General features: G+C 37.6%; 1 protein-coding gene across 3 annotated transcripts in view; it reads left to right on the top strand.

Moving 5' to 3' along the window:
- Positions 1–1,860: 1,860 nt before the first annotated feature.
- Positions 1,861–21,037, top strand: part of SLC35F5 (solute carrier family 35 member F5) — a 38,208-nt gene continuing 19,031 nt past the window's right edge. The window contains exons 1-8 of one of the 3 annotated variants that reach the window (XM_014075802.2): positions 1,861–2,023; positions 8,085–8,157; positions 9,190–9,261; positions 11,829–11,898; positions 15,302–15,568; positions 16,813–16,956; positions 19,065–19,127; positions 20,275–20,356. In XM_014075802.2, the coding sequence (XP_013931277.1) occupies positions 15,344–15,568; positions 16,813–16,956; positions 19,065–19,127; positions 20,275–20,356 (514 nt within the window). In that variant the 5' untranslated portion in view covers positions 1,861–2,023; positions 8,085–8,157; positions 9,190–9,261; positions 11,829–11,898; positions 15,302–15,343. Of the gene's footprint in view, positions 2,024–8,084; positions 8,158–9,189; positions 9,262–11,828; positions 11,911–15,301; positions 15,569–16,812; positions 16,957–19,064; positions 19,128–20,274; positions 20,357–21,037 lie in introns of all 3 variants that reach the window. The other 2 variants (XM_014075801.2, XM_014075803.2) reach the window with 2 other exon arrangements.

Below are 21,037 nucleotides of genomic sequence, written 5' to 3'. Positions count from 1 at the left end.
CTCCAAGACTTAGCTGCCTTGCTGATAACTTTCTCCTTCACATAGTAGAAGATGGTACAAGAAAGCACAGGAAGATCCTGACTCTACTCCAACCAGATAAGCCTTAGTAGATGGTGGATATGGCTCAAAGTTAGATTAGTTGATTTTAAAAGAAACTAAAGACAACAGTACTCAAGTGTGTACCTTGAAAAGCAGTGCAAATAATACAGTGTGGAATTCCATGCAGAAGAAACAAAATGGGGAAAAATTCTAATACAGCCAGAGTTCCTAAAAAGATATCGAAAGCTCAATTACAAGCAATTTCAAAAATGATAATGGTAGAAGACAGTGTAAGACTAAGATTAAGTAGTATTTGTGATTACTAGGGAAAAGATCACTCCCTAGCGAGAATCAGGATGGGATTGTCCAGGATAAATCTTGCCAAACCAACCCGATCTTTTTGTGACACCATAACCAGTTTAATTGGTCATGGAAATACAGTGGATATACAATAGTGCACTTTGAACTTCAGGAATATATTTGACAGAAAGCAAAACAACCTGGCAATTGTACTTTGTTCTTTAGCATGTTAAGGGGCATTGTAAAACAAATCTGAAAGCATGTTAATACAAGATATTATTGAAGCAAAACATCCTTCTGAAGCTTTGTGCAGCCTCTCTAAGGCTAGTTTAAACTTCATAATTGCAATAAATACAGATGCCTTCCAATGATTCTGTGCAAAACACACTAAGCCAATTCCATGCCATTGCACTTTGTGTGAATCCCAGCTCAGACCCTGTGTACGCTCGCTGATCTGATGATCAGTCCCAATGAAGGGACTCCCGATACTGTAATCCATATAAGATCATAGTCCTAACCTATTTAGTGCAGGACTACTAAACTTGTCCAGCAAAAATCTTGACAGCAGCAAAAAACCCAGAACTTCCCGGCATCTCTGCTGCCGCCTAGAAGTTATCTGGCTTTTTGCAACCTATGGAATAGAATAAAATAGAATAATAGAGTTGGAAGAGACAGGAAACCCTATACCACTTCACACAAATGTCCAATCTCTTCTTAAAAACTTCGAGTGTTGGAGCATTCACAACTTCTGGAGGCAAATTGTTCCACTGATTAATGGTTATAACTGTCAGGAAATTTCTTCTTAGTTCTAGGTTGCTTCTCTCCTTGAATAGTTTCCATCCATTGTTTTTTGTCTTGCCTTTAGGTACTTTGAAAAATAATTTGATTCCCTCTTCTTTGTGGCCACCCCTGAGCTAGTGGAACACTGCTATCATGTCATTCCTAGTCCTTCTTTTCATTACACTTAGACATACCCAATTCCAACAACCGTTCTTTATGTTTTAGCCTCCCGTTTCCCAATCCTCTGTTGCTCTTCTCTACAGCCTCAACGACTAAAACTGAATACAGTATTCCAAGTGTGGCCTTACCAAGGCATGATAAAGTGGTATTAACACTTCACGTGATCTTGATTCTATCCCTCTGTTTATGCAGCCTAGGACTGTGTTGGCTTTTTTTTTGGCAGCTCTCATAGTAGCTCTCATTTTCCCCCATGTCCGTCATTCCCATTTTTTTAAAAATGCAAAGGTTCCTTCAAAAGACAGCTCCTTCCCCACCCCTCCTTCCTTACTACCCTCCCGGGTACCAGCCAGCCCCTGCCTCGCCTCGCCTCGCCTCTCCCTGTCCTCAACGCCCCATCCATTGCTGTGCACGGGCGAGGCAAACAACCAAGCAAAGCAGGAGCGCGCGGCCAAGAGCCTTGAGACGGCTGAGGGAGGTGGGGGCGGAGAAAAGCCGATACAGGGCCGCTAATAGAGCTCTGAGCGGCTCGATTAACAGCCTGAGCGAGTGGCTCCTCCTCTCGGCCGTCGATTCACTTCGGCCCAGGCAACCAGCCGAGTCTTCGGCCGAGTCAGCTGGGACGGCGAGAGCGGGGCAGAGGAGAGGGGTTGGCCACCATCTTTGGGAAGCGGGGTTCCGGTCGAGCGAGCGAGAGAGCCAGAGAGCCGACGCTCAGGACGGAGAGGTACTCCGCTGGGTCAAACCCCCGCATGGGCTGTGCGTTTTGCTGAGGTCTCCGGAGCGTCGGGTGGAGAACGCTGGAGGTCTCTCCAGCCGCTGCTTTCCTGTCAAGCTCCCGCCAGGATTTTGGCAGGAAAGCCGCCCGTCTCGAAGTGCTTCGGAGCTGCGGCTGTGGCAGCCGTGCTGAAGCAAAAAGGGTGGAAGGGGAACAAGTTAGGGAAAGGCTGCGGGAACCTCAAGAGAGATGAGCAAACGAACTTTTTTTTTTTACACACCACCAGTTCCGGCCCCTCGTGGATCCCCACTCGCGCCCTAATATTATTCTTCGTCTCCTGTCAAACAATAATACGCCCCACCGCGCTTGGTCTGGTTTTTTCCTTGCAAATTTCAAGCCGTCCCGCAGAAGAGTCGGAAACTAGCTTGGTTTGACGTTTGTGTCTCCGTGTCCGTGTGTGTGTGTGTTTGTTTAAGGATGTGTGTAAAAGTCTATCTGTACTTCCTCTTTGGCCGCGAAGAGCTTGTGGGTGGGAGAAGTTTCAAAGCTCGTTCTTAGTGTTCAATATGTTAAAGCAGAGGTGGACAGCAGACTTTTGGCAAGATGGGTTATTTTTATTTATTTATTTATTGGGGGGGGGGGGAGAATGACAGGCTCAAAATCTGCTAAATAGACCAGTGGAAAGTGAAAGCAGTGTAAGAAAAGGTAGTTTACAAAATGTTGGTTGAAGGAAAAAGGGGCACGTTGCAAGTTTGGTTCCTCAGAGTAGAGCCTCCCCTATCAAAAGCCTCAAAAATCTGGGTGGACACTCAATACTAAAAGAGTGATATAGAAAGCTGTAAGGAGATCATTTTAATTTGGGGAGTTTGTCTGGCATCTTTTTTCCTGCTTTGAAAGTAAGTGGAAATCAGGCAAGTCTTTACCCAAATCTGGCTGGCTCAGTTTTTATTGCTGTCTTGGCAATGTTAATCCATCTCTTTCTCACCAGTTGGTTATGGGGCTACCTTTGGAGAAGCTACAATTGCTTAGACTCCAGATTGGACTACATTGACAAGCTAGGATAATACTTATTTTGAAATTATTCTACGGGTTGCCACTGGGCTTCTGAGCCCAGTTCAGACTGCTTCAAACGTTAAAACCCTTCACTGTTCCAAGATATTCTAAATAACTTCTTGCAAAACTTTAAATCAATCATAGCATAATTTGAACCTGGTCATATGTATTTTGAATGAGAACTCGGTATTGACATGTTCAATTAGCTTGGTTTTTTTGGCCTCCCACAGTATTCAGAGCATATCAGATTTCAGGAGCATCAATACTTTTTCTAGTCTGCTTTTTTAAAGTCCAACTTTGGCTTCCATAGAGTGTCACGGGGAATACCATGGCTCGCACAGTTCTGATCTTTGTAGGTATAGACATATCATAGCATCCAAACATCTTTTCCAAAGCCTTCATGGGTACTCTACCATATGGTAGTTAATCTATGGTGTATTTCTTGACTGCTTGTTTTTTTACTGCTGGTAAAAAAATCCTAAAAGACAGAAGATATTTCCCATTTCCATAGCTTCATTGATAGTCCTAAAGCTTATTGTTGTACCTGTTGTTATTAGTTTAATCTTCTTTATGTTTAATTTGAATCTCATTTTTCACTTTGCTCCTTGACTTTGTTACTAAAGTTTGCAGATCCTTTGCTTTTTTTGTCTGAGTACAATAGTATCTTCACCATACTGCACCGCAGTATAACATGAATAACTGTGGGTTATTCATGTTTTTCCCTTCAGTTTTAAACCATACTGATTTTCCTTCAATACATCTTTCCTTAATATATATTAAGCATATAGGTTGATATACAAGGGAAGAGTGTGCAGCCTTCTCTCACTTGCTAACTTGAAGTTAGTCTGTTTCACCATGTTAGTAGATAGGTTTTGCATGAGAAAAACAAGCTATTCTGAGGTTTCTGTTTTCCTAAGCATGTTCCACAGCTTGATATGGTTGACACCATCTAAGATCTTTCTATAATTAATGAACGTATAGTGATTTCTTGGTATTTTTTAGCTTTCTGTTATCCAGGGTACATTAGCAATAATGTCTTGTTTTTCTCTGCCTTTTCTAAACCCATCTTGAACATCTGGCATCTCCTTTTCCCTGTAAGGCTCTAATCTATTTTGGATGATCCTACGCATTATTTTGCTAGCATGTGAAATTCATATTGTCCATGAACTCTGATATTGTTCAGTCATTGATTGCATTGTAGCCAAATATTTTTCTTGCTACACCCTTCCTAACTATAAAACAGTGCTGTTCCTTCTTTGGGCAGAAAACATTATAATCTTCTTAGCAAAATTGTCCAATCCTAATCTAGCTAGATTCACTGATGCCTTAGATGTCCATCTGTAGTTGTTTTATTTCAAGTTTATGTTTAATTTTCCTGGATTCATGTATCCTATGTTTCGTGTTCCCAGTGTAAATCCTGTCTTTGCAGCTTGGTATTTTCCTGTATGACCACTGCAGGAAATACACATCCCAAAGATTTTAATTTAGGCACATCATAAACACCATTACAACTCAGCTCTTCCTCAGTCGTGTCATCTAACCTGAGGGGCCCAACATCCAACACTATATAATCAATTTTATGTTTTCTTTTAGCAAGAAAACCACTAAAGATGTAGTTTTCTTGCTAAAAGTACAGGGATTGTTTACTATTCCCTTTTCCCATCAGAGTGAATTGATGTCTTTGACACTGTTAAAGTGAGCATCTATCTCCAGCATCTTCCTCTATCATTGTTGCCCAATATAGGTGCACATTTGGTTTAGCAGGACAGCTGGGATAATCTCACACTTGGGTGACCCTACTGGAAATATATACTCTTGGCATGTACTTCCAAATTTCTTTGCCTAACTTTCCCAAGAATACTTCCCACCCATGATGAGGATGGCTAGGACAAGCACAAGAGGAAGGGAAAAGAGGGTAACCCTACATCTAAAAACTCATCCTTGCATCTTGACTACAGAATGAAAATATTTTGCTAGCCATTTTTAAAGGACATGTCGCTTTTATCCCATCACCAGAGGCAGAAGCAGTTATAGTTCTTATGATTACAGTTGTGTACTCTTGTTGTATGAATGATCTGCAATAGCTCACTAACAGTGTTGGTAATAATGCAGTTATGGGCTGGGATTTCCCCAGCTGCTTTGAGCATTTCTTTCTGGTAGCTTGATATTGCATTCAAATGGCTATTTTAGCTTGAGCTGAAAGAGAGACTAGGCATCTAGCTTCAACATTATGCCTTATGCCAATTTCAAAGCGTTTGTTATATGTTAAATGGGCTCCTTGCTAAAAATAGATATGATGTTCTGCAAGAACACAGGGCTTAAAGCCCTTGTTCAACAGTCCTTAAAAAGAATGTGAGATCTGTCTTTTAAAAATGCTATTTCTGCCAACTGATTTTTATTGGTATACACAGCTTTTCTGCTGCTTCTACAAAAAATATAAACTTCACATGGCCAAGTCCCCTGCCATTTTGCATGCAGGTAGACCTCATTCAGTGACCATTCATTCAGCGGCTATTAAAACTTACGACAGTGCTGAACAAGGGGATTTACTACCATTACTTGTACCTACAGTTATTATAATGTCCCCACGTTCATGTACTCACAATGTGGGCGCTTAACAATCAATTCACAATTACGTTGCAGCATTTTGCAATCAAGCAATTGCTATTTGCGACTTTCACTGCCAGTTCCAACCAGCAAAGTCAATAGAGAAGCCAGGAAGAAGTCACAAATGGTGATCACCTGACTGTGGCACCATAAGGAATTCATCTAATGATTATTACTGCTACCCTTGGAAGTCAATGTGGTCACCTGATTTCATACTCTATGACTGTGACTAAGTTACTGGTCCTAAATACCATCATTAAGTGAGGACTCTCTGTACTTTCAGGTGCTGTGGGGCTTAGCTGCTCATTGCTGATATTGCCATTCCTTTAAATATTTGGAATATATGAGATGTGGGTAGAATTGACAAGAGGTTTGACTGTTCTCCGTTTTAACCAAATAGGTGATGGGTGTAGCCAAGGGAGGGATTGAAGTCAGTGGTGGGTTCATAACCGGCTTACTACTGGTTCGTTAAGAGGGTGTTTTACGGGTGCACCACGATTTGCTGCACATGCGCAGTTGACTGAAACTGTTCTGCTGATGCACAGAAACATGCCGGCGACAGCAGAAGAGACGAGGGAACCGGTTCAGAGGTGTGGCAGGCCTGGGTCACTGCCGGTTTCAGCGACCCAAGCCATCATACCATTACCGGTTTGGCCGAACTGGTAGGAACCCACCACTGATTGGAAGAAAGTTATTCTAATGTTCTGTAGAATCTTTCTGTTAAATATAAAACAAACATTTTTGAACAAAAATAATAGTTCTGTTCCAGAAGAGTGGTAGATATGTGTTTAAACAAAAGTGTCTAGCATTCTCCCAGGAGACCACCAAACCTTTATTCAGAAATAAACCAACTGACAGGTAGCAATGCAGAGCACTTCTAGTCTATTTACCTGACATTTGAGCAGTTTGAAAATGATAAACCTCTATAACTCAACCCCATTTCACTGATTCACTCAATCCTACTTCACAATGTAGTAAGGAAAATTATTATTAATTTTCATATGATGAGAAAGTGGGGGGGGAGCTACCTGGATAATCCACCAATTGCTTTCCTTAGCTTTTCCCACATTAAAACTTCAAAGGCATCTAAAAGACCGGGTTAGTATGACCCTGATAAAGAGTCCAAATTTATTAAGGACCTGGAATTCTCACCTGACATTGACCTGGCTAATAGAATTACACTAAGATCTGGGCCAATTTATGCTCAGCTTATGCTTCCAGATGTGTTAAAAGCTACAATTTAAATAACTGGAAATAACAAAGAATTTCAGTCATGGGAAGGATTTTTTTTCTTGCATTTGTTTTTGCAGCTGTTAAACAGTTTGTAAATTGGAAGTCTATTGATGTATCAAAAAATAACCTGGATTGCAGACAATTCAGCCTTAAAATCTGATCCTCTCCCTGGGAATTCAAACATACTGTATACCTATTATAATTTTTCTCTGCTTCAGAATGTATATATTATTTATTGGTATTGGAAGCAAAGCTAGTTTCCAAAACTTTACCTCATATTTGTTAAATTCCAGAATGAGACAATGGATATAAAATTGTTTGAATGTTTATTGACTTGCAATTTTTAACTTTAGTTGTAACCTCTGCTGTCTCTCTAATTTTAAAAAGAAGTCTTCAAGTTAAGCTTGACTTTTTTGTTGATTATGCAGTATAGATGCCATCATGTAGTTTTCTTTGCAGCTGTAGTTTGCAATTGCCTTATTCTAGGTTGTTGTTGTTTTTCAATTCCTAAACCTAGTGTGTGCCCCTTATATTTTTCAAATTTTTCTAAGTACTAACTATCATACATTAGTTCTTTCTTAGTTTCCAAGCTATATACTGTGGGGTGTCACATGTGATGTCTAATAAAACATTTTGCTTTCTTCTGTATAATTGAATAGTTTCATACCTCTGTAAAAAGGTACTAGTATATCACAACAACACGATGATAGTAGCAAAATCTATTTGGTGGTTAGATTGTAGAAATTTTGTATCAGGTTTGATTCACTTTTTTTAAGCTATCTCAAATAGAATAAATAAAACAGTACTTTTTAATATTCATATCAAGCTTACAAAAGTGAACATTTTGAATCAACAGTAGTATATTTACCTACTGGAATATGAAGGTTATACTTTGGGAGAATGAGACGTCACCATAATTAAAAGTTGGGCAGTAAGTAAAAACTCACTTGTTGCTCTTCAGCATAACACATCATCCTCTGAATTACCTTTGATCAAGTGTATAGAGACATGTGTGATGATTTATACTGTAAAGGCCTTATTTATTTAACTATATTGTAATGTCAACTATAAGATAATTGAGGCATGTAATGGGTATTAAAAATTTTAAAAATGTGAAGTTAAATTTGAGTACTGATAATTTCAGAAATAATCGTCTTTATCTTCTTCTTTTTTTTAGAATAGATATTTGAAAGTAACTACACCAAACAATTCTGCAAAACTTGCCACTATCATGGCAACAAAATATCTTGGTAAGAATGAATTAGTGATTTTTAATGACACATTACATTTTTAATCAATGCACTGTGTTTTCTGATTTTTAATCTGAGCAATTATGGCAAGATTTACAGCTCGTGAAATTTTTTAAAAACTTAATAAAATTCAGATGAAAGATTTGTGTTCTAGTAGTGGGTGCTATATCTGTATATCTCTTAATTAGAAAGATAATCATCAGTTATAAATGTATCCAATGTTAGTAGGAAAAATGTAGAATTGCCACTGACTATACAATACAATGCAATACAAACCTATTACTTAGTTCTTCAGGTTAATCCTTCAAATTTTTATCTTTGAACAAAATTTATTTTCTTGGATTTCTCATTAAAAGGTAAAATCATTCTTGATTTAATCTTCAGAAATTATAATTTGAGAAAAAACAAATGTTTTTAGACAATATTGAGTGGCCTAGTTTCCCAAATATACATTAATAAGGTTTTCTTTAAATGTACCATATGCAGAAAGCTTCAGAAATTTTGACCAGTTGCTATGGAAGTGACTTGTGTACATTCCATTTCTGTGAAATCACTAGGGATTAGCGGTTAATTTGAATCCATTTCTGCACAATCTCAAGATTGTGGGTCAACTATCAATATTTAAGATTAACATCTATCTTTAGTTGGTAAAATCTAAGGTGTCTTTTACATTCTGTAAAAGTGAATATGTGGTACAGGGTTAAAAATCAGTACTTAGTAGTGGCTAGTTTATGGTGAGTGTGATTTATGACATTAATCTGAAGAAAGTAGAGAAAGTTTTCTGCAGAAATTGAAGATTTTCATTTTAAAGTGATATTGTTTGAATAATATATTTTTACTATAAAATTGAAGTTTCATCAACAGAAATATATTTGTACGTTTGAATAAGTATATGAAAATCATCTCTTGATATGTATGTATCTATATAGAATTCATCTACTCTATCTAATACATTGCAATAAAAGACAGAACAATGACCATTGATAAATGATTGAAAATGCTAAGGATTTATTTCTTCTTGAATTTTTGCAGAAAATGCTCAAGAATATAGATAAAATAATGTTCCATGGGATATGTCTGTGTCATACTTACAAACTCTAGAAGGTAAGAAAACCTGTCATACCATATATAATTAATATAAATAACAAAAGAAATATAAATCTGATTTTACCATGTATTAATATTTCTTGAATAATTAAATTGTAAAACTATAGTTAAAAAGGAGCATATAGTAATTAATTTCTCTTTTCATCCAAATAACTATTAATTCTTCCTATTTTACTTGAGCGTTACAAATGTTCATCAGTTACTTATAATGTACATTTTTTGACAGCAAGAAATCATTTAGGTTGATGTTCTTACTGAAACTGGACCAACTGATTTATTTGGGCAGAGTGATAATTCTTTAGAAAACACACACAGCCAGTCAGTCCTGTTTTGCATGTTTCATTAAATTCTACCACACAAACTCAACCTTTCAGGACCTTAATTCCATCTCTAAAAAAGCATTTTGTGCAACTAGTATGAGGAAAATAAATAGACATCTACATAATTTTTAAAAAAGAATTATAGTATTGATTCACAGATCTTTACATTTATGTGATATGTTACTGATGAATGCAAACATTAATGATACTGAGTAATATATTTTATAGCGGAATAAGGGATGACAAGAGGAATACGATCCTTTATTTTCTTTCCACTTCTAGGGACTAAGAAAATAATATTTTTCTTGCAGATATAATTTTGGGGCTCTGATAAAAATAAAACCATCACTGAAAGCAATGCTTCTAATTCTAGCAAGCTTAGGACTTCTCCTTCCTATGTAGTCTAAAGGATATTATTTGTACAACTAATAAAATAATGTCCATATAGGGCACGTAACATATCTTTTTTTTAAACTAAGATCACAGTTGGCATGCTAGTGTCAGCAGTCAAAAAAGTAGTTGAAAAGAAAGGAACAAAAGAAAGATGACTGTCTATCATATATTTAATAATTTTATCTTTGTGTCACATCAGAAATGACAATTTAGTAATTGCTTTTGGAGGTCTCTAGAAGTTTGTGTTTGTTGATGTGCCATACTTATGGCCTGTAAACAAACCCACTATGTTTATCAGAATGTAGAGCCACCATATTTGGAAAAATATAATGAGGATCGTGTTAAAAGTACTTTAGATGCAGAAGTAACCACCTGGATCTGGTGATTGTCAAGGTAACAACTGTCACGTATCCAGCTTCCCTTTGAGAGAAAATTGCTGAGACAGTGATGGCAGAAGAAATCTGGACCCTTTTCATTTGAGTTTCTTGCCTGGGCATGGGACAATAATAGCATTAGTCTCTTTCATGATGATGCGAGTCAAGATCTGGATACAAGTAGTGAACTCTTCCTCATACTTTTGAATTTCTATGTGGTTTTGATACCATCATCTATGGTATCTTACTGTACTTATGGGACTTTGTTTTGACAGTTCTGTTTTGCAGTGGTTCCATTCTTGAAGAGCTTTTGCCTGTCTTTGACTAGTCTACCAATTGGTACAAGAGGACCTGGATATAGTAATTAATGTACTAGACTATTGCAATGTGTTTAAAGACTTCTTGAAAACCGCAACAAGTCCAGAATGTGCCAGCTAACCTTCATATTTACTGGCTTCAGTTATTGGGGAATGAATTATTAATTCTGTGAGTCCTGTACTGGTTGTTGATTGGTTTCCAACTAAAATTTACGTTGCTTATATTGACTTAAAAATATTTCACAGCTGGGCTTTGAAATACATGCAGGATTACCTGCTGTAGCCAGAATTGTATTGTCATGCTAGAATTTATACGGAGGTCTCACACTTCTGGGAGGTGAAAAATATTTTAATTGAAATCATATTGCATATAGACTTTAAACTGCTGAGAATAATCAAATTACAACAGAGTATAATTTAATAAACTTAGCTTATATCTTTTTTGCTTAGTTGCACTAATGCAGGATACTGCTTTATACACATCTCATAAAGGATAGTTTATTAATGAAATAATTTTAAGAGCTTGACTTCTGCCATGATATTTTTGTTTTACCTATGAGTTTAATCTTATAGATTTAGCTTGTTTCCATGGAAAGCATGTTCATTTTTGGCATGTTTCTGAGGAAAAATGGGGGTGGGGGGAATTTATTGTTTGCCTTCTAATAACTCTACTACATACCAGGTGTCTGTAGTTGATACTCTATTGCAGTATATCTCTGTCTGAAATAACATATTTAATGTTGATATTTATTCTGCAGCTTTATCCATGCTGAAGTTTTTGATTAACACCTACATTCAGCCGGAGAAGAGGCTGTTATCATATTACTATTGTACATAACTATAGGCATTCACAGCTAGCTACAGTTTGCAAAAATAAAGAAACCTTTATAGCACAATCTCTTTCCTTCCTGTATCACAACATTGCATGCAAATACATAACTGATAGAATTGCATCAAGATGTCACAACACATGTCTTGTCAATTACACCCCACGCCCTATGTATGCATATGCATTGTGCATATCATGTCTGTGTTTTCCAAATGGGACTCTTGGATTGCAAAATTGGTGAAATGGCAGATTAAGATCTCATGGAAAGTTGGAAAAGCCTATTATCCTGTAGGCAGTTGATGCCTTTAATAATTTATTTATTTATTTTTAGGAGATACTCTTCATCTTTACATGATGCCATGAAGCTCATTGAAGTCCAGTCATTATCTTATTCTTAAAAGGTTAGATAACAGGTATGAAAATAACCATGGGAGAAATAACTGGCATTCTACAGTTTGTTTATCCAAAATACAAGGCACACAAGAATAAAGCAGGAGTCTCCAAATTTGCAACTTTTAAGACTTGTGGACTTCAATTCCAAGAATTCCTCAGCCAGTCATACTGGCTGTGGGGTTTTCTGGGAGTTGAAGTCCACAAGTCTTATAGTAGCCAGGTTTAGAGACCCCTGGGATAAAGTAAAAGTAAAAAAAAAATATTGAGTTTAGATGAAAATAGATGCAGTTCAAAATGTACACGCAGTGTATTTCTTTCATTTTCTGTGCTCCAATTTTAATCTGGACATAAGTAGTGTGGTATTTAACCTTTTCCCCAATTAAATTCAGGATAATCTGTTTAGGCCTTTTATACTTCACATTTCCACTATTCATATTTAATTTGCATGTCAGCTACTTAAAAAGACAAATATATTTGGGCTGCAAGCCTGAACACTACAAGGGTGTTTCAGTCTCACAGACTTAAATGTGAGGCTCACAAATTGCTTGTATTTGTATTCTGTTCTGACGAGGCATCAAATAATGTTTGTTATATCCAGAGATATTGGTGTCATCAACATGCAGATGGTATTCTGATTTCACTTTTCCTTTCATATTTGAATCATCAAACCACTACTGGTCTCAGTTCTAGCTTTATATGAATGAAGGGGAACAAATTAAAGCTTATCAAGATACTTCCCAGACATAAAGGAAATAGGTTTATACTGTTTTTAAAGCAGCAATTTGCATTTTAGGAATGCTTTCTATCAGTTCATTTTTTGTCAAGTGTGGGCGGCGGGAGGGGGCGTTATAAAGAAATCAGATTTTACCTCATTTATCCATGTTTTAATCCAAAGGTCTCAAATTCAGACTATCGCAAAGGCCAACTCATAATAACCCCATGAAGACTATTTATTAACCTAAGGTCTGAAGCATTGAAATATGTTAATACAGTGGCACAGATATTTTTACTGAGTGTGAAATGAAAAACAAATATCACAATGCACCCTTAAATATTAGCTATTTTTTTATTACACAATAGAGAAGCTTGTAAAACATGTGCAAAACAATCATTTCACTCAGGCTACATAGCTGGATAGCAGTGACATGCGGTGAGGTCCACGGCTGGTGAGGCAAGCAAGCAGGACCTCTATATTCTCCTCCTCCCACCCCTCCAATCTAGGCAGGGTCGAAAAGTTCCCTGGGCTGTCCTAAAGCCTGGCCAGATTGCTCAAGAGCCAGGAGCCCATCTCCAGAGTTCAATGACACGCATTTCCAACAGCGCCGCACCACACCGCGCAGCCACCCCAGTTTCTAAGAGGACCGCTGGGGCAGGAGGTCCAATGTTGCATCCTCTGGCATCTGTTCCAAGCTGCTCCGGAAAAAAAAACCCACCCGCCTCTTGCCTTTGAAAGAGAGGAGGAGGGGGGCACCCGCTTGGGGAAGGGGGGTAGGACAAGCTGCGGGGTTCATCTCCCTGCCGCACAAGGATCGGAGGGCTTGCCTCAGAGCCCGCCTCTCCGAGCGTGTGCTCACTCACTATAGCTGGGTGAGGAGGGTGGCGGCGGGGGGGTTTAAACCAAGCATCTGAACGCCTCCCCCGCAAGAAATGAATCATCTCCCCGAGATGCTTCGCACACCAGAAGCACCGAGGAGGGGCAGCAGCGGCTGGTGTTGGCAGAGCCCCCTGCCTCTGCCCGCCCTCACATGTCAGGATTTTCCTTGTGGCATTCTGCCTCCCCCCCCCCACTGCCAGCCGGAATAGTGCATGCGCACGTGCCATCCATCCCGCCACCGCCGCTGCACCTGAGGAGAGGGGGGAAAGCCAAGCAGAGCCCCCCCTTCCCACGCAAAGCCCCCTTAAAGCAGAGAACAAGCCTACTCTATGGCAGACAGGCGTGCCGGCACTTTAAAGTGCATGCCGCCGCCCCGGCCATACAGCGGGACCCACTGTATGGCCGAAAGGCGTGCCGGCACTTTAAAGTGCATGCCCCCGCGCCCCACCATAAAGCAAGACACATCCCACTTTGCGGCGGCATGCACTTTAAAGTGCATGCCCCCGCCCCGGCCATACAGTGGGACCCACTGTATGGCCGGAAGCCAGCGTGTTCCGCTCTATGGCGAGGCCGGGCAGCATGGCTTTAAAAAATAAAAATAAAAAATAAAGTGCCAGCCCGCGTGCCAGCAGAGGCAGGTAAAACACACACACACACACACACACACACACACACACACACACACACGCACCTTATAATAATACAAATTACAATTACTTACAAATAATTTTGAATTCCTCCCCCCTCCCTCCAACCCACATACCTTTTCCAGCTGTGTCACAGAGGATTTCAACTCTCCTCTTGGCTGCCACAATGAAAATGTGAAAATGTAAAAAGAAAAAGGCAAGAGTTGCTCTAGCCAGGCTGGGATAGTTGCTGCTAGAGTCACCATGTGGATGACTCTGCTTAACTGTTTAAAAAAAGCCTCTAAAAAGTGCCCTCTGCAGAAGGAGGCGAGAGAACCACGTGCCTCCTTTGCATAAGGAATTTTTCGCCTTTTAACCCTTGCTTAATTCTGCTCAAGTGATCATAAAGATAGTCTAAAGGAGGCATGTGGTTCTCTCGCCTCTCCTGCAGTTAAGCACTAAGCAGAGTCATCCACTGTGAATCTGGCAGCAACTACCTCTGCCTTTCTCCTTTTAAATTTGTTTTTCTTTTTCATGATGACAGTGGTGAGGCCCTGCCTCTCCTGACTGCACGTCACTGCTGGATAGGTTTTTTTCATTAACCAAAATGCAATAATTGGCTTTATTACTGGATTGGAATCTAATATGTTTTCATGATCATATCTACAATAATCTAAGAAACCCCTACCAATAAGAGCTGCCCAAATCATTTTAATTTTTTCCCCCTCTTCTTACTGAGCGAAGAGATTTTTTTTTCCTTTTGTCTTTTGCTCATTGCTTTTCTTTCTCATTACTTCCTTTGCCTAGTAGAAATACGTTATTTGTTTATTGTTTTTCACATGCCTTGCATGGCAGAGAAATCCTGACAACTAAACATCTAGATGTAGTCTCTTCTCACCCAACTCCTTCTCCTTGTCCTCCTTTCTTTTCTTAGCTCATACTAGCAGACGAAACATTATCTTTATACAGTACTACCAATGTTCAGAGAGATCAGGGCCACCAAAATGGATTGCCTGCAACAGAGCGGGCAGGAAAATAACATTGGATGCTGATGGTAGCAATGTCAGTACAAAACAATATTTCGGAGATTTCTCTGCCAGTATAAATAATAGTTGGGCAGGGGGGAGGAATTTTAATATTCTGCTTATGGAATAAGATAAGTTGTGTCCAATTTTCTTTCATACCATACAGATTGATCATTGGTTTACATTTTTGCTGTACTTTAATATTTGAATGCCTGTCCCACCCAGTTCCTGGAGGATAAAGTCTGTTTCAATTCATTTAAAAAACTCATTGTCACTGCTGTTGTTTGACAAGTTACAAATGGTTTGGATTTTTATCATGAATCGGATGAACCCGCAAAGCAGTTCTCTGACTCAGCGTAGGCGAATGGCTCTTGGCATTGTCATTCTTCTTCTGGTGGATGTCATATGGGTTGCCTCTTCCGAACTCACATCAGTAAGTATCATGCTATAATGCAACAATATTGTGATATTAATTTTTTGTTAACCCAAGTGAAACTAGTAGTATTTTTGACAACATGCCATACCGCCCATTTCATTGTTTACTAAACTAATTACTCAAAAAATGTTTGCTACACTAATTACTCAAAAACGGATTACTAAGGTTTTAGAACTAGCCTTAGTCATATGAAAAATCAAATACACCCCACTGAAATATTTCAACTTATTAAAGCATGCACATATATGGCAAATATAATGCACCAGTTACATTTTGTAGAATTTTTTTTTAAATTTTCATGCCATGGTGGTACATTTTGTAAGTTCTTCCTGTCCCCCAACCAAAAGAGCTAAGTTTACTCCTTCTAAGATGAGGAAAATATTCCAAGTGCATACTAGAAGTCCTCGACTTGCAACCATTCATGTAGTGACCATTCAAAATTACAGCTGCACTGATAAAATAGAGTTATGAGCATTGCAGTATCCACATGTCACATGATCAAAATACAGCTGTGTGGCAGTTGGCTTATATTTATGATAGTTGCAGTGTCCTAGAGTCATCTGATCACCTTTTGTGACTTTCTGCCAAGCAGATCAATGGGAAAGCTAGATTCACTTAACAACTGCAGTGATTCACTTAACTGTGCCAACAAAGGTGATAAAATGGGGCAAAACTCACTTAAGAGTGTCTTGCAACAGAAATGTTGGACTCAATTGTGGTTGGAAGTTGAGGGCTACATAGATATATCACACTTCGATAGCTAGATGCAATTTTTTCCTGTTTACCGATTGATTGATTGATTGATTGATTGATTATGTACCATCAAGTCATTGTCAACTCTGAGCAACCACGTAGATAAGCAAGTTATCCACAATCATTTCTTCTCAAATCCATCTCCTAGGAATTTGGTGTCTCAAGAGACTATCCTTAAATGTGATCCATCAGGCTTGTCCACTCTCTTGGAATTTCAGCTGCAACAGATAACTTTGCAAAGGATTTGCAAGTAGCAAAAATGCAGACCATTATATGTTAAAAACTTTAATAAATCAGTACATCTATTTTTGCCAGAAATATGTTAATAATTTATGGTATGGAGAACAGTAATTAATACACATCCTGGTCTTGACTGAGATTGAATACAAATCCAGGAATGCTGTAATTCTTAAATCATGTTTCCATGTTTGAAGGTCCATGTAGCTTAATGTATTTATAAGTGATGGTTTTTTTCCTTTTCTCTCCAGTATGTTTTTACTATGTATAAAAAACCATTCTTCAGTACGTTTGCGAAAACATCCATGTTTGTTCTTTACCTCTTGGGATTCATCATCTGGAAACCATGGAGGCAACAGTGTACGCGTGGGTTTCGTGGAAGACATGCAGCTTTTGTAAGTATTGTTCTGTTTATTGATTTTTATTAGTACTGTGACTTTTTTATACACAAGAACAAAGTGTAAAATAGAGACAAAAGTCCACATAAACTAAAAGAAGATAATTTCCAAATGTTCAGCGTATACAGCAATGTTTCAATAAGTCTAGCATTTCAAAGTGAATCTTTACATAAATGAAAAATAGCAGTAATGTTTCTTGGGGAACTGATATGAAGAAAGTTAGCCTGTGGTTTATATTGTTTGTGATATTCTGCCTGTAGCTGAAGTGTTATTAGTTCTTTACAAAGATATCACACTAAATGTTATTTTAAGAAAAACTATGTTGTCAAAGTTGATTTCTTTATTAAGAGGTCTGTAGTTTTTCTATTGATAAAATGCAGTAAACCCAGTCATTGTGCTACTCACAATATGCCATGAGAAAACGAGAGCTGACTAATTCATTCAGTTGTTTTCCTCTCACTGAACTCTCACAACTAGAAAATACATTAGATTATTGACAAATCTTGTTTATCTATGAAACAAAGAGCTCTGTAACTATATTCATCTGTTTGTTTATATTCCACCTTCATTATTTTTATAAATATCTTATGGTGGTGAACACACACACTTCCTATTTTCTCCACAATAACAACTGTAACAGGTGGGTTGAGAGAGAGTGACTGGCCCACAGTCACCCAGCAGGTTTTCATGCCTAAAGCGGGACTAGAACTCACCATCTCCAGGCTTCTAGGCTGGTAGATTAATTATTAGCTCATGAACTCAATTAGAAGACTGGGTAGATTTCTATGTATTACATAGAATTTTATTCAAAATTTCATTTTCTCTTTAGTTTCTCTCTTTTGTATCTTAAATAAAAGAGTATTTTGTTCAGATTATCATTTGCCATGAAGTGTCCTGGCAGCCAAATAGCTGGAGATAAGCAGGAAGGCTATACAAAATTGGTTCTTAGTGGTACTTTGCCTCTATCTCTATAAAGCAGCCGTGGCTTTTGCTGGGATCACAAACGTGCCCTTTGCAGAGACTGGGTAAAAAGTGTAGATGCCCTAATAAATGCTTCATCGTTGTTGTTGTTTTAAGATTGGAATCCAAGCATCACACAACCTAAATAATAGAGTAGTTTATAGCTTAACAGTGATTTAAGAATGATTCCCCAGCTCTTGTTTATAGTTCCCAAATACCCCTTTTGAGATCTGGGATTACTTGCAAATGATATTACAGATTAGCATTTTTAACTTAGGTTTCTAGCTGGAGAATGGACAACAATGATCATAATTCCCAAATGGCATAGACAGTGATTATTGCTAATGGAAGTTGCAAACCAGATCTGGGCAATTCAGATGCTTGTAAATGCTGACGGTTGAAAACTATTTACTGTGTTTCACCGAAAATAAGACAGGGTTTTATTTTCTTTTGACCCCTGAAATAAGTGCTTGGCCTTATTTTTGGGAAGGTCTTATTATTTTTGAGGTGCAGGAGGTGGCAAGTGTGGTCACCTTATGGCTGCTGCTGTGTTGCAATATTTTCAGGAACGGCTTATTTTCAGGGAAGGGCTTATTTTAGCACATACACTCAAAAGCCCGATTGGACTTATTATCCGAGGAGGTCTTATTTTCAGGGAAACAGGGTAGATAATTTCTTATTATGAAAGAAAAAATTATTAAACTTTTTAATAAAATGTGTTAAGAGGAATACATCATAGTTTGCTTTTTGTTCGTTTATTTTTGGCTGACTTCTAAACTAGTGATCAGCTTACTGCTAACAGCTGGATAATTGAGAAAAACATCAAAATACTGATTTATTTTATAGTCAACTTGCCATATGCCTCTGATCACATTTTGTTTTATTGTAGCGATACTGTTTATCGTCTCTTATTATTCTCTGGGAATAGTTTTTAAGCAATGGCAAATATTGGCTTTGAAACTGATACTAGTTTAGGAGCAAGGAAGAAGAATTGGAATGTGGCTGTCAGTGGGCCATTTTTCCTCAATCTGTATCTCAATCAAAGATATTAATGATGATAATATTCTCTGACTTAAACATACTTTTAAAAATCAAAGCATTAGATATATATTAATAAAAATCTGAGGTGTCAAATTTCTGCTTAGTTTGCAGATGCTGAAAATTATTTTGCCACTTGTACAACTGACAGTACTGTGAATAGTTCTTTGGTAAGTTTTCTCATTTAAGCATTGTATTGCCATATGGCAATATTTATTCGTTTCTCTTTTTTAAATTTCTCTTTAAAATAAAAATAGATCAGAAAAAGATACCTTGTAGTTTTTAACAAAAGGTGATTAAACATGATAAAGAGAACCATAGTAACAAATATTTCTGATTTGCAAACACATTTTATATTTGGCTTTGGGAAATAAGTCTTATAGTTCGAGATTACTTCAGTCACTTGTTTACATAAAGCTATTTTGGTATTGTGTAGTGGTTAAGATATCAGGATAGAAATCGGGATTTTCTGAGTTCTAGTTCCACCCGGGGCACAAAGGCAGCAGGGTGACCTTGGGCCAGTCACTTCATCACAGCTCTAGGAAGGCGGCAATGACAAATCACTTCTGAAAAACCTTGTGGGAAGACTACAGGGCCTTCATTGAATGGCAGAAAACATGTGATGGGCCAAAATACCATCTTATAGTGCAAAAAGAAGTTTTTATATAGTTATCTGTACCTCTCTCAACCAACACCATCAAACCATCTAAGTGAAAATTAATTCAATAGGGAAGGTTTTGCTTTCTTTTTTGATAGTTTGTTTTAGGATTGTGTTGCACTGAAATCCTTGCTAATTATTGCATTCTTGTTGAACTACGTCTGAAAATCCAGGAAGGGACTATGTTTGCAGGGATGCAAAACCAATTTAAATCTGTGGGTCACTTTGAATGTTAACTGGCCTACGCACATGTGAATACAAGTGTCTTTATAATTAAGGACCAATTTGATATTATTGTACCAAAATAAATTTATTTTATTTCTAAAAAGATAAATTCTTTTCAGAATTGGGATAGTCAGTTTGCTCGGTCATAAAATGGATCTGTGCATGTAGGGAAGTTCATCAGTTTACATGAAGAACACGAGGGTTATATTTTCTACTTGGTGGAGGATCGCGTAAGGGCCTCCTATAAAAATGAGAAGGTTGTGCTTGAAATTCTGGGTATGCCAAATAAACAGCTGATCTAAGCAGTGGGATTTTAATTCTATTTAGTTCTATAGAGTGTTGAGTACCTTTTTGTTCATCACATTGCCCAAATCTCTTGATTTTGTTTTGATAACTGCGTTATATGACTGGGAATTGGTTACGTTGCATTTCAGAGTGAACCTTTGTATGTTCCTGTAAAGTTTCATGATTTGCCAAGTGAAAAAAGTAGCAGCATTAACAGTGATGCTGAAAAAAGTAAGTACATATTTCAGAATTTTAAAAACATATTTTTATATCACCCACTGTATCCCCATGTAATACTAGAAGTGTGGTATGAAAATCCATAGTTAATTGCTTTTGCTTTTTAGTTAACTATTTTGTATCCCTATGTATATTGTAAATGTAAACTGAAAAATCTTTACATTTGCAATATGGATTAGACACCTTTAGTGTTTATTTTTATTTATCTGTCTTAGAGGAATTAAATTTGAATATATAGATGAAGCTAAAAGATGTTTTGTTGTCCTACTCCGATTTCTTTAGAAAACAAGAATTTAGAACTAGAAACAGCATTTTTCATTTTGGTACACTTAGTTAGCCTTTGGTTGAATTAACCACAAGATGGAGTAAAAGTCATGCCATACTTAAAATCAAAGGTATAATGTTAAATGCATGAATCAGGTTTTAAAGACCAAATTCATGAAAAATGCATTTCTGGTAGAAAGCAAATCAGTTACTCTAAAAATTAAGAAATTCTGGCTTTTTCTTTAAATAAATGCAATCAGTACAAATCAAAACCTCTTAGAGTAAAATCTGCAGCTCTAGCTTATCTTTTCTGTATACAAGCTAATTCATGCTGCTGATATAAACTGTTCAAACATAGGGAGGAACCTTTTCTTGCTGATTGTTTTTCTGTTCCAGTCTAATACACACCAT

The sequence above is a fragment of the Thamnophis sirtalis genome, unplaced genomic scaffold (genome assembly GCF_051295495.1).
Source record: "Thamnophis sirtalis isolate CommonGarterSnake01/CBP01778 unplaced genomic scaffold, rThaSir2_p1.2 scaffold_1, whole genome shotgun sequence".
NCBI lineage: Eukaryota > Metazoa > Chordata > Lepidosauria > Squamata > Natricidae > Thamnophis > Thamnophis sirtalis.
This window is presented reverse-complemented; position numbering and strand designations above follow the sequence as displayed.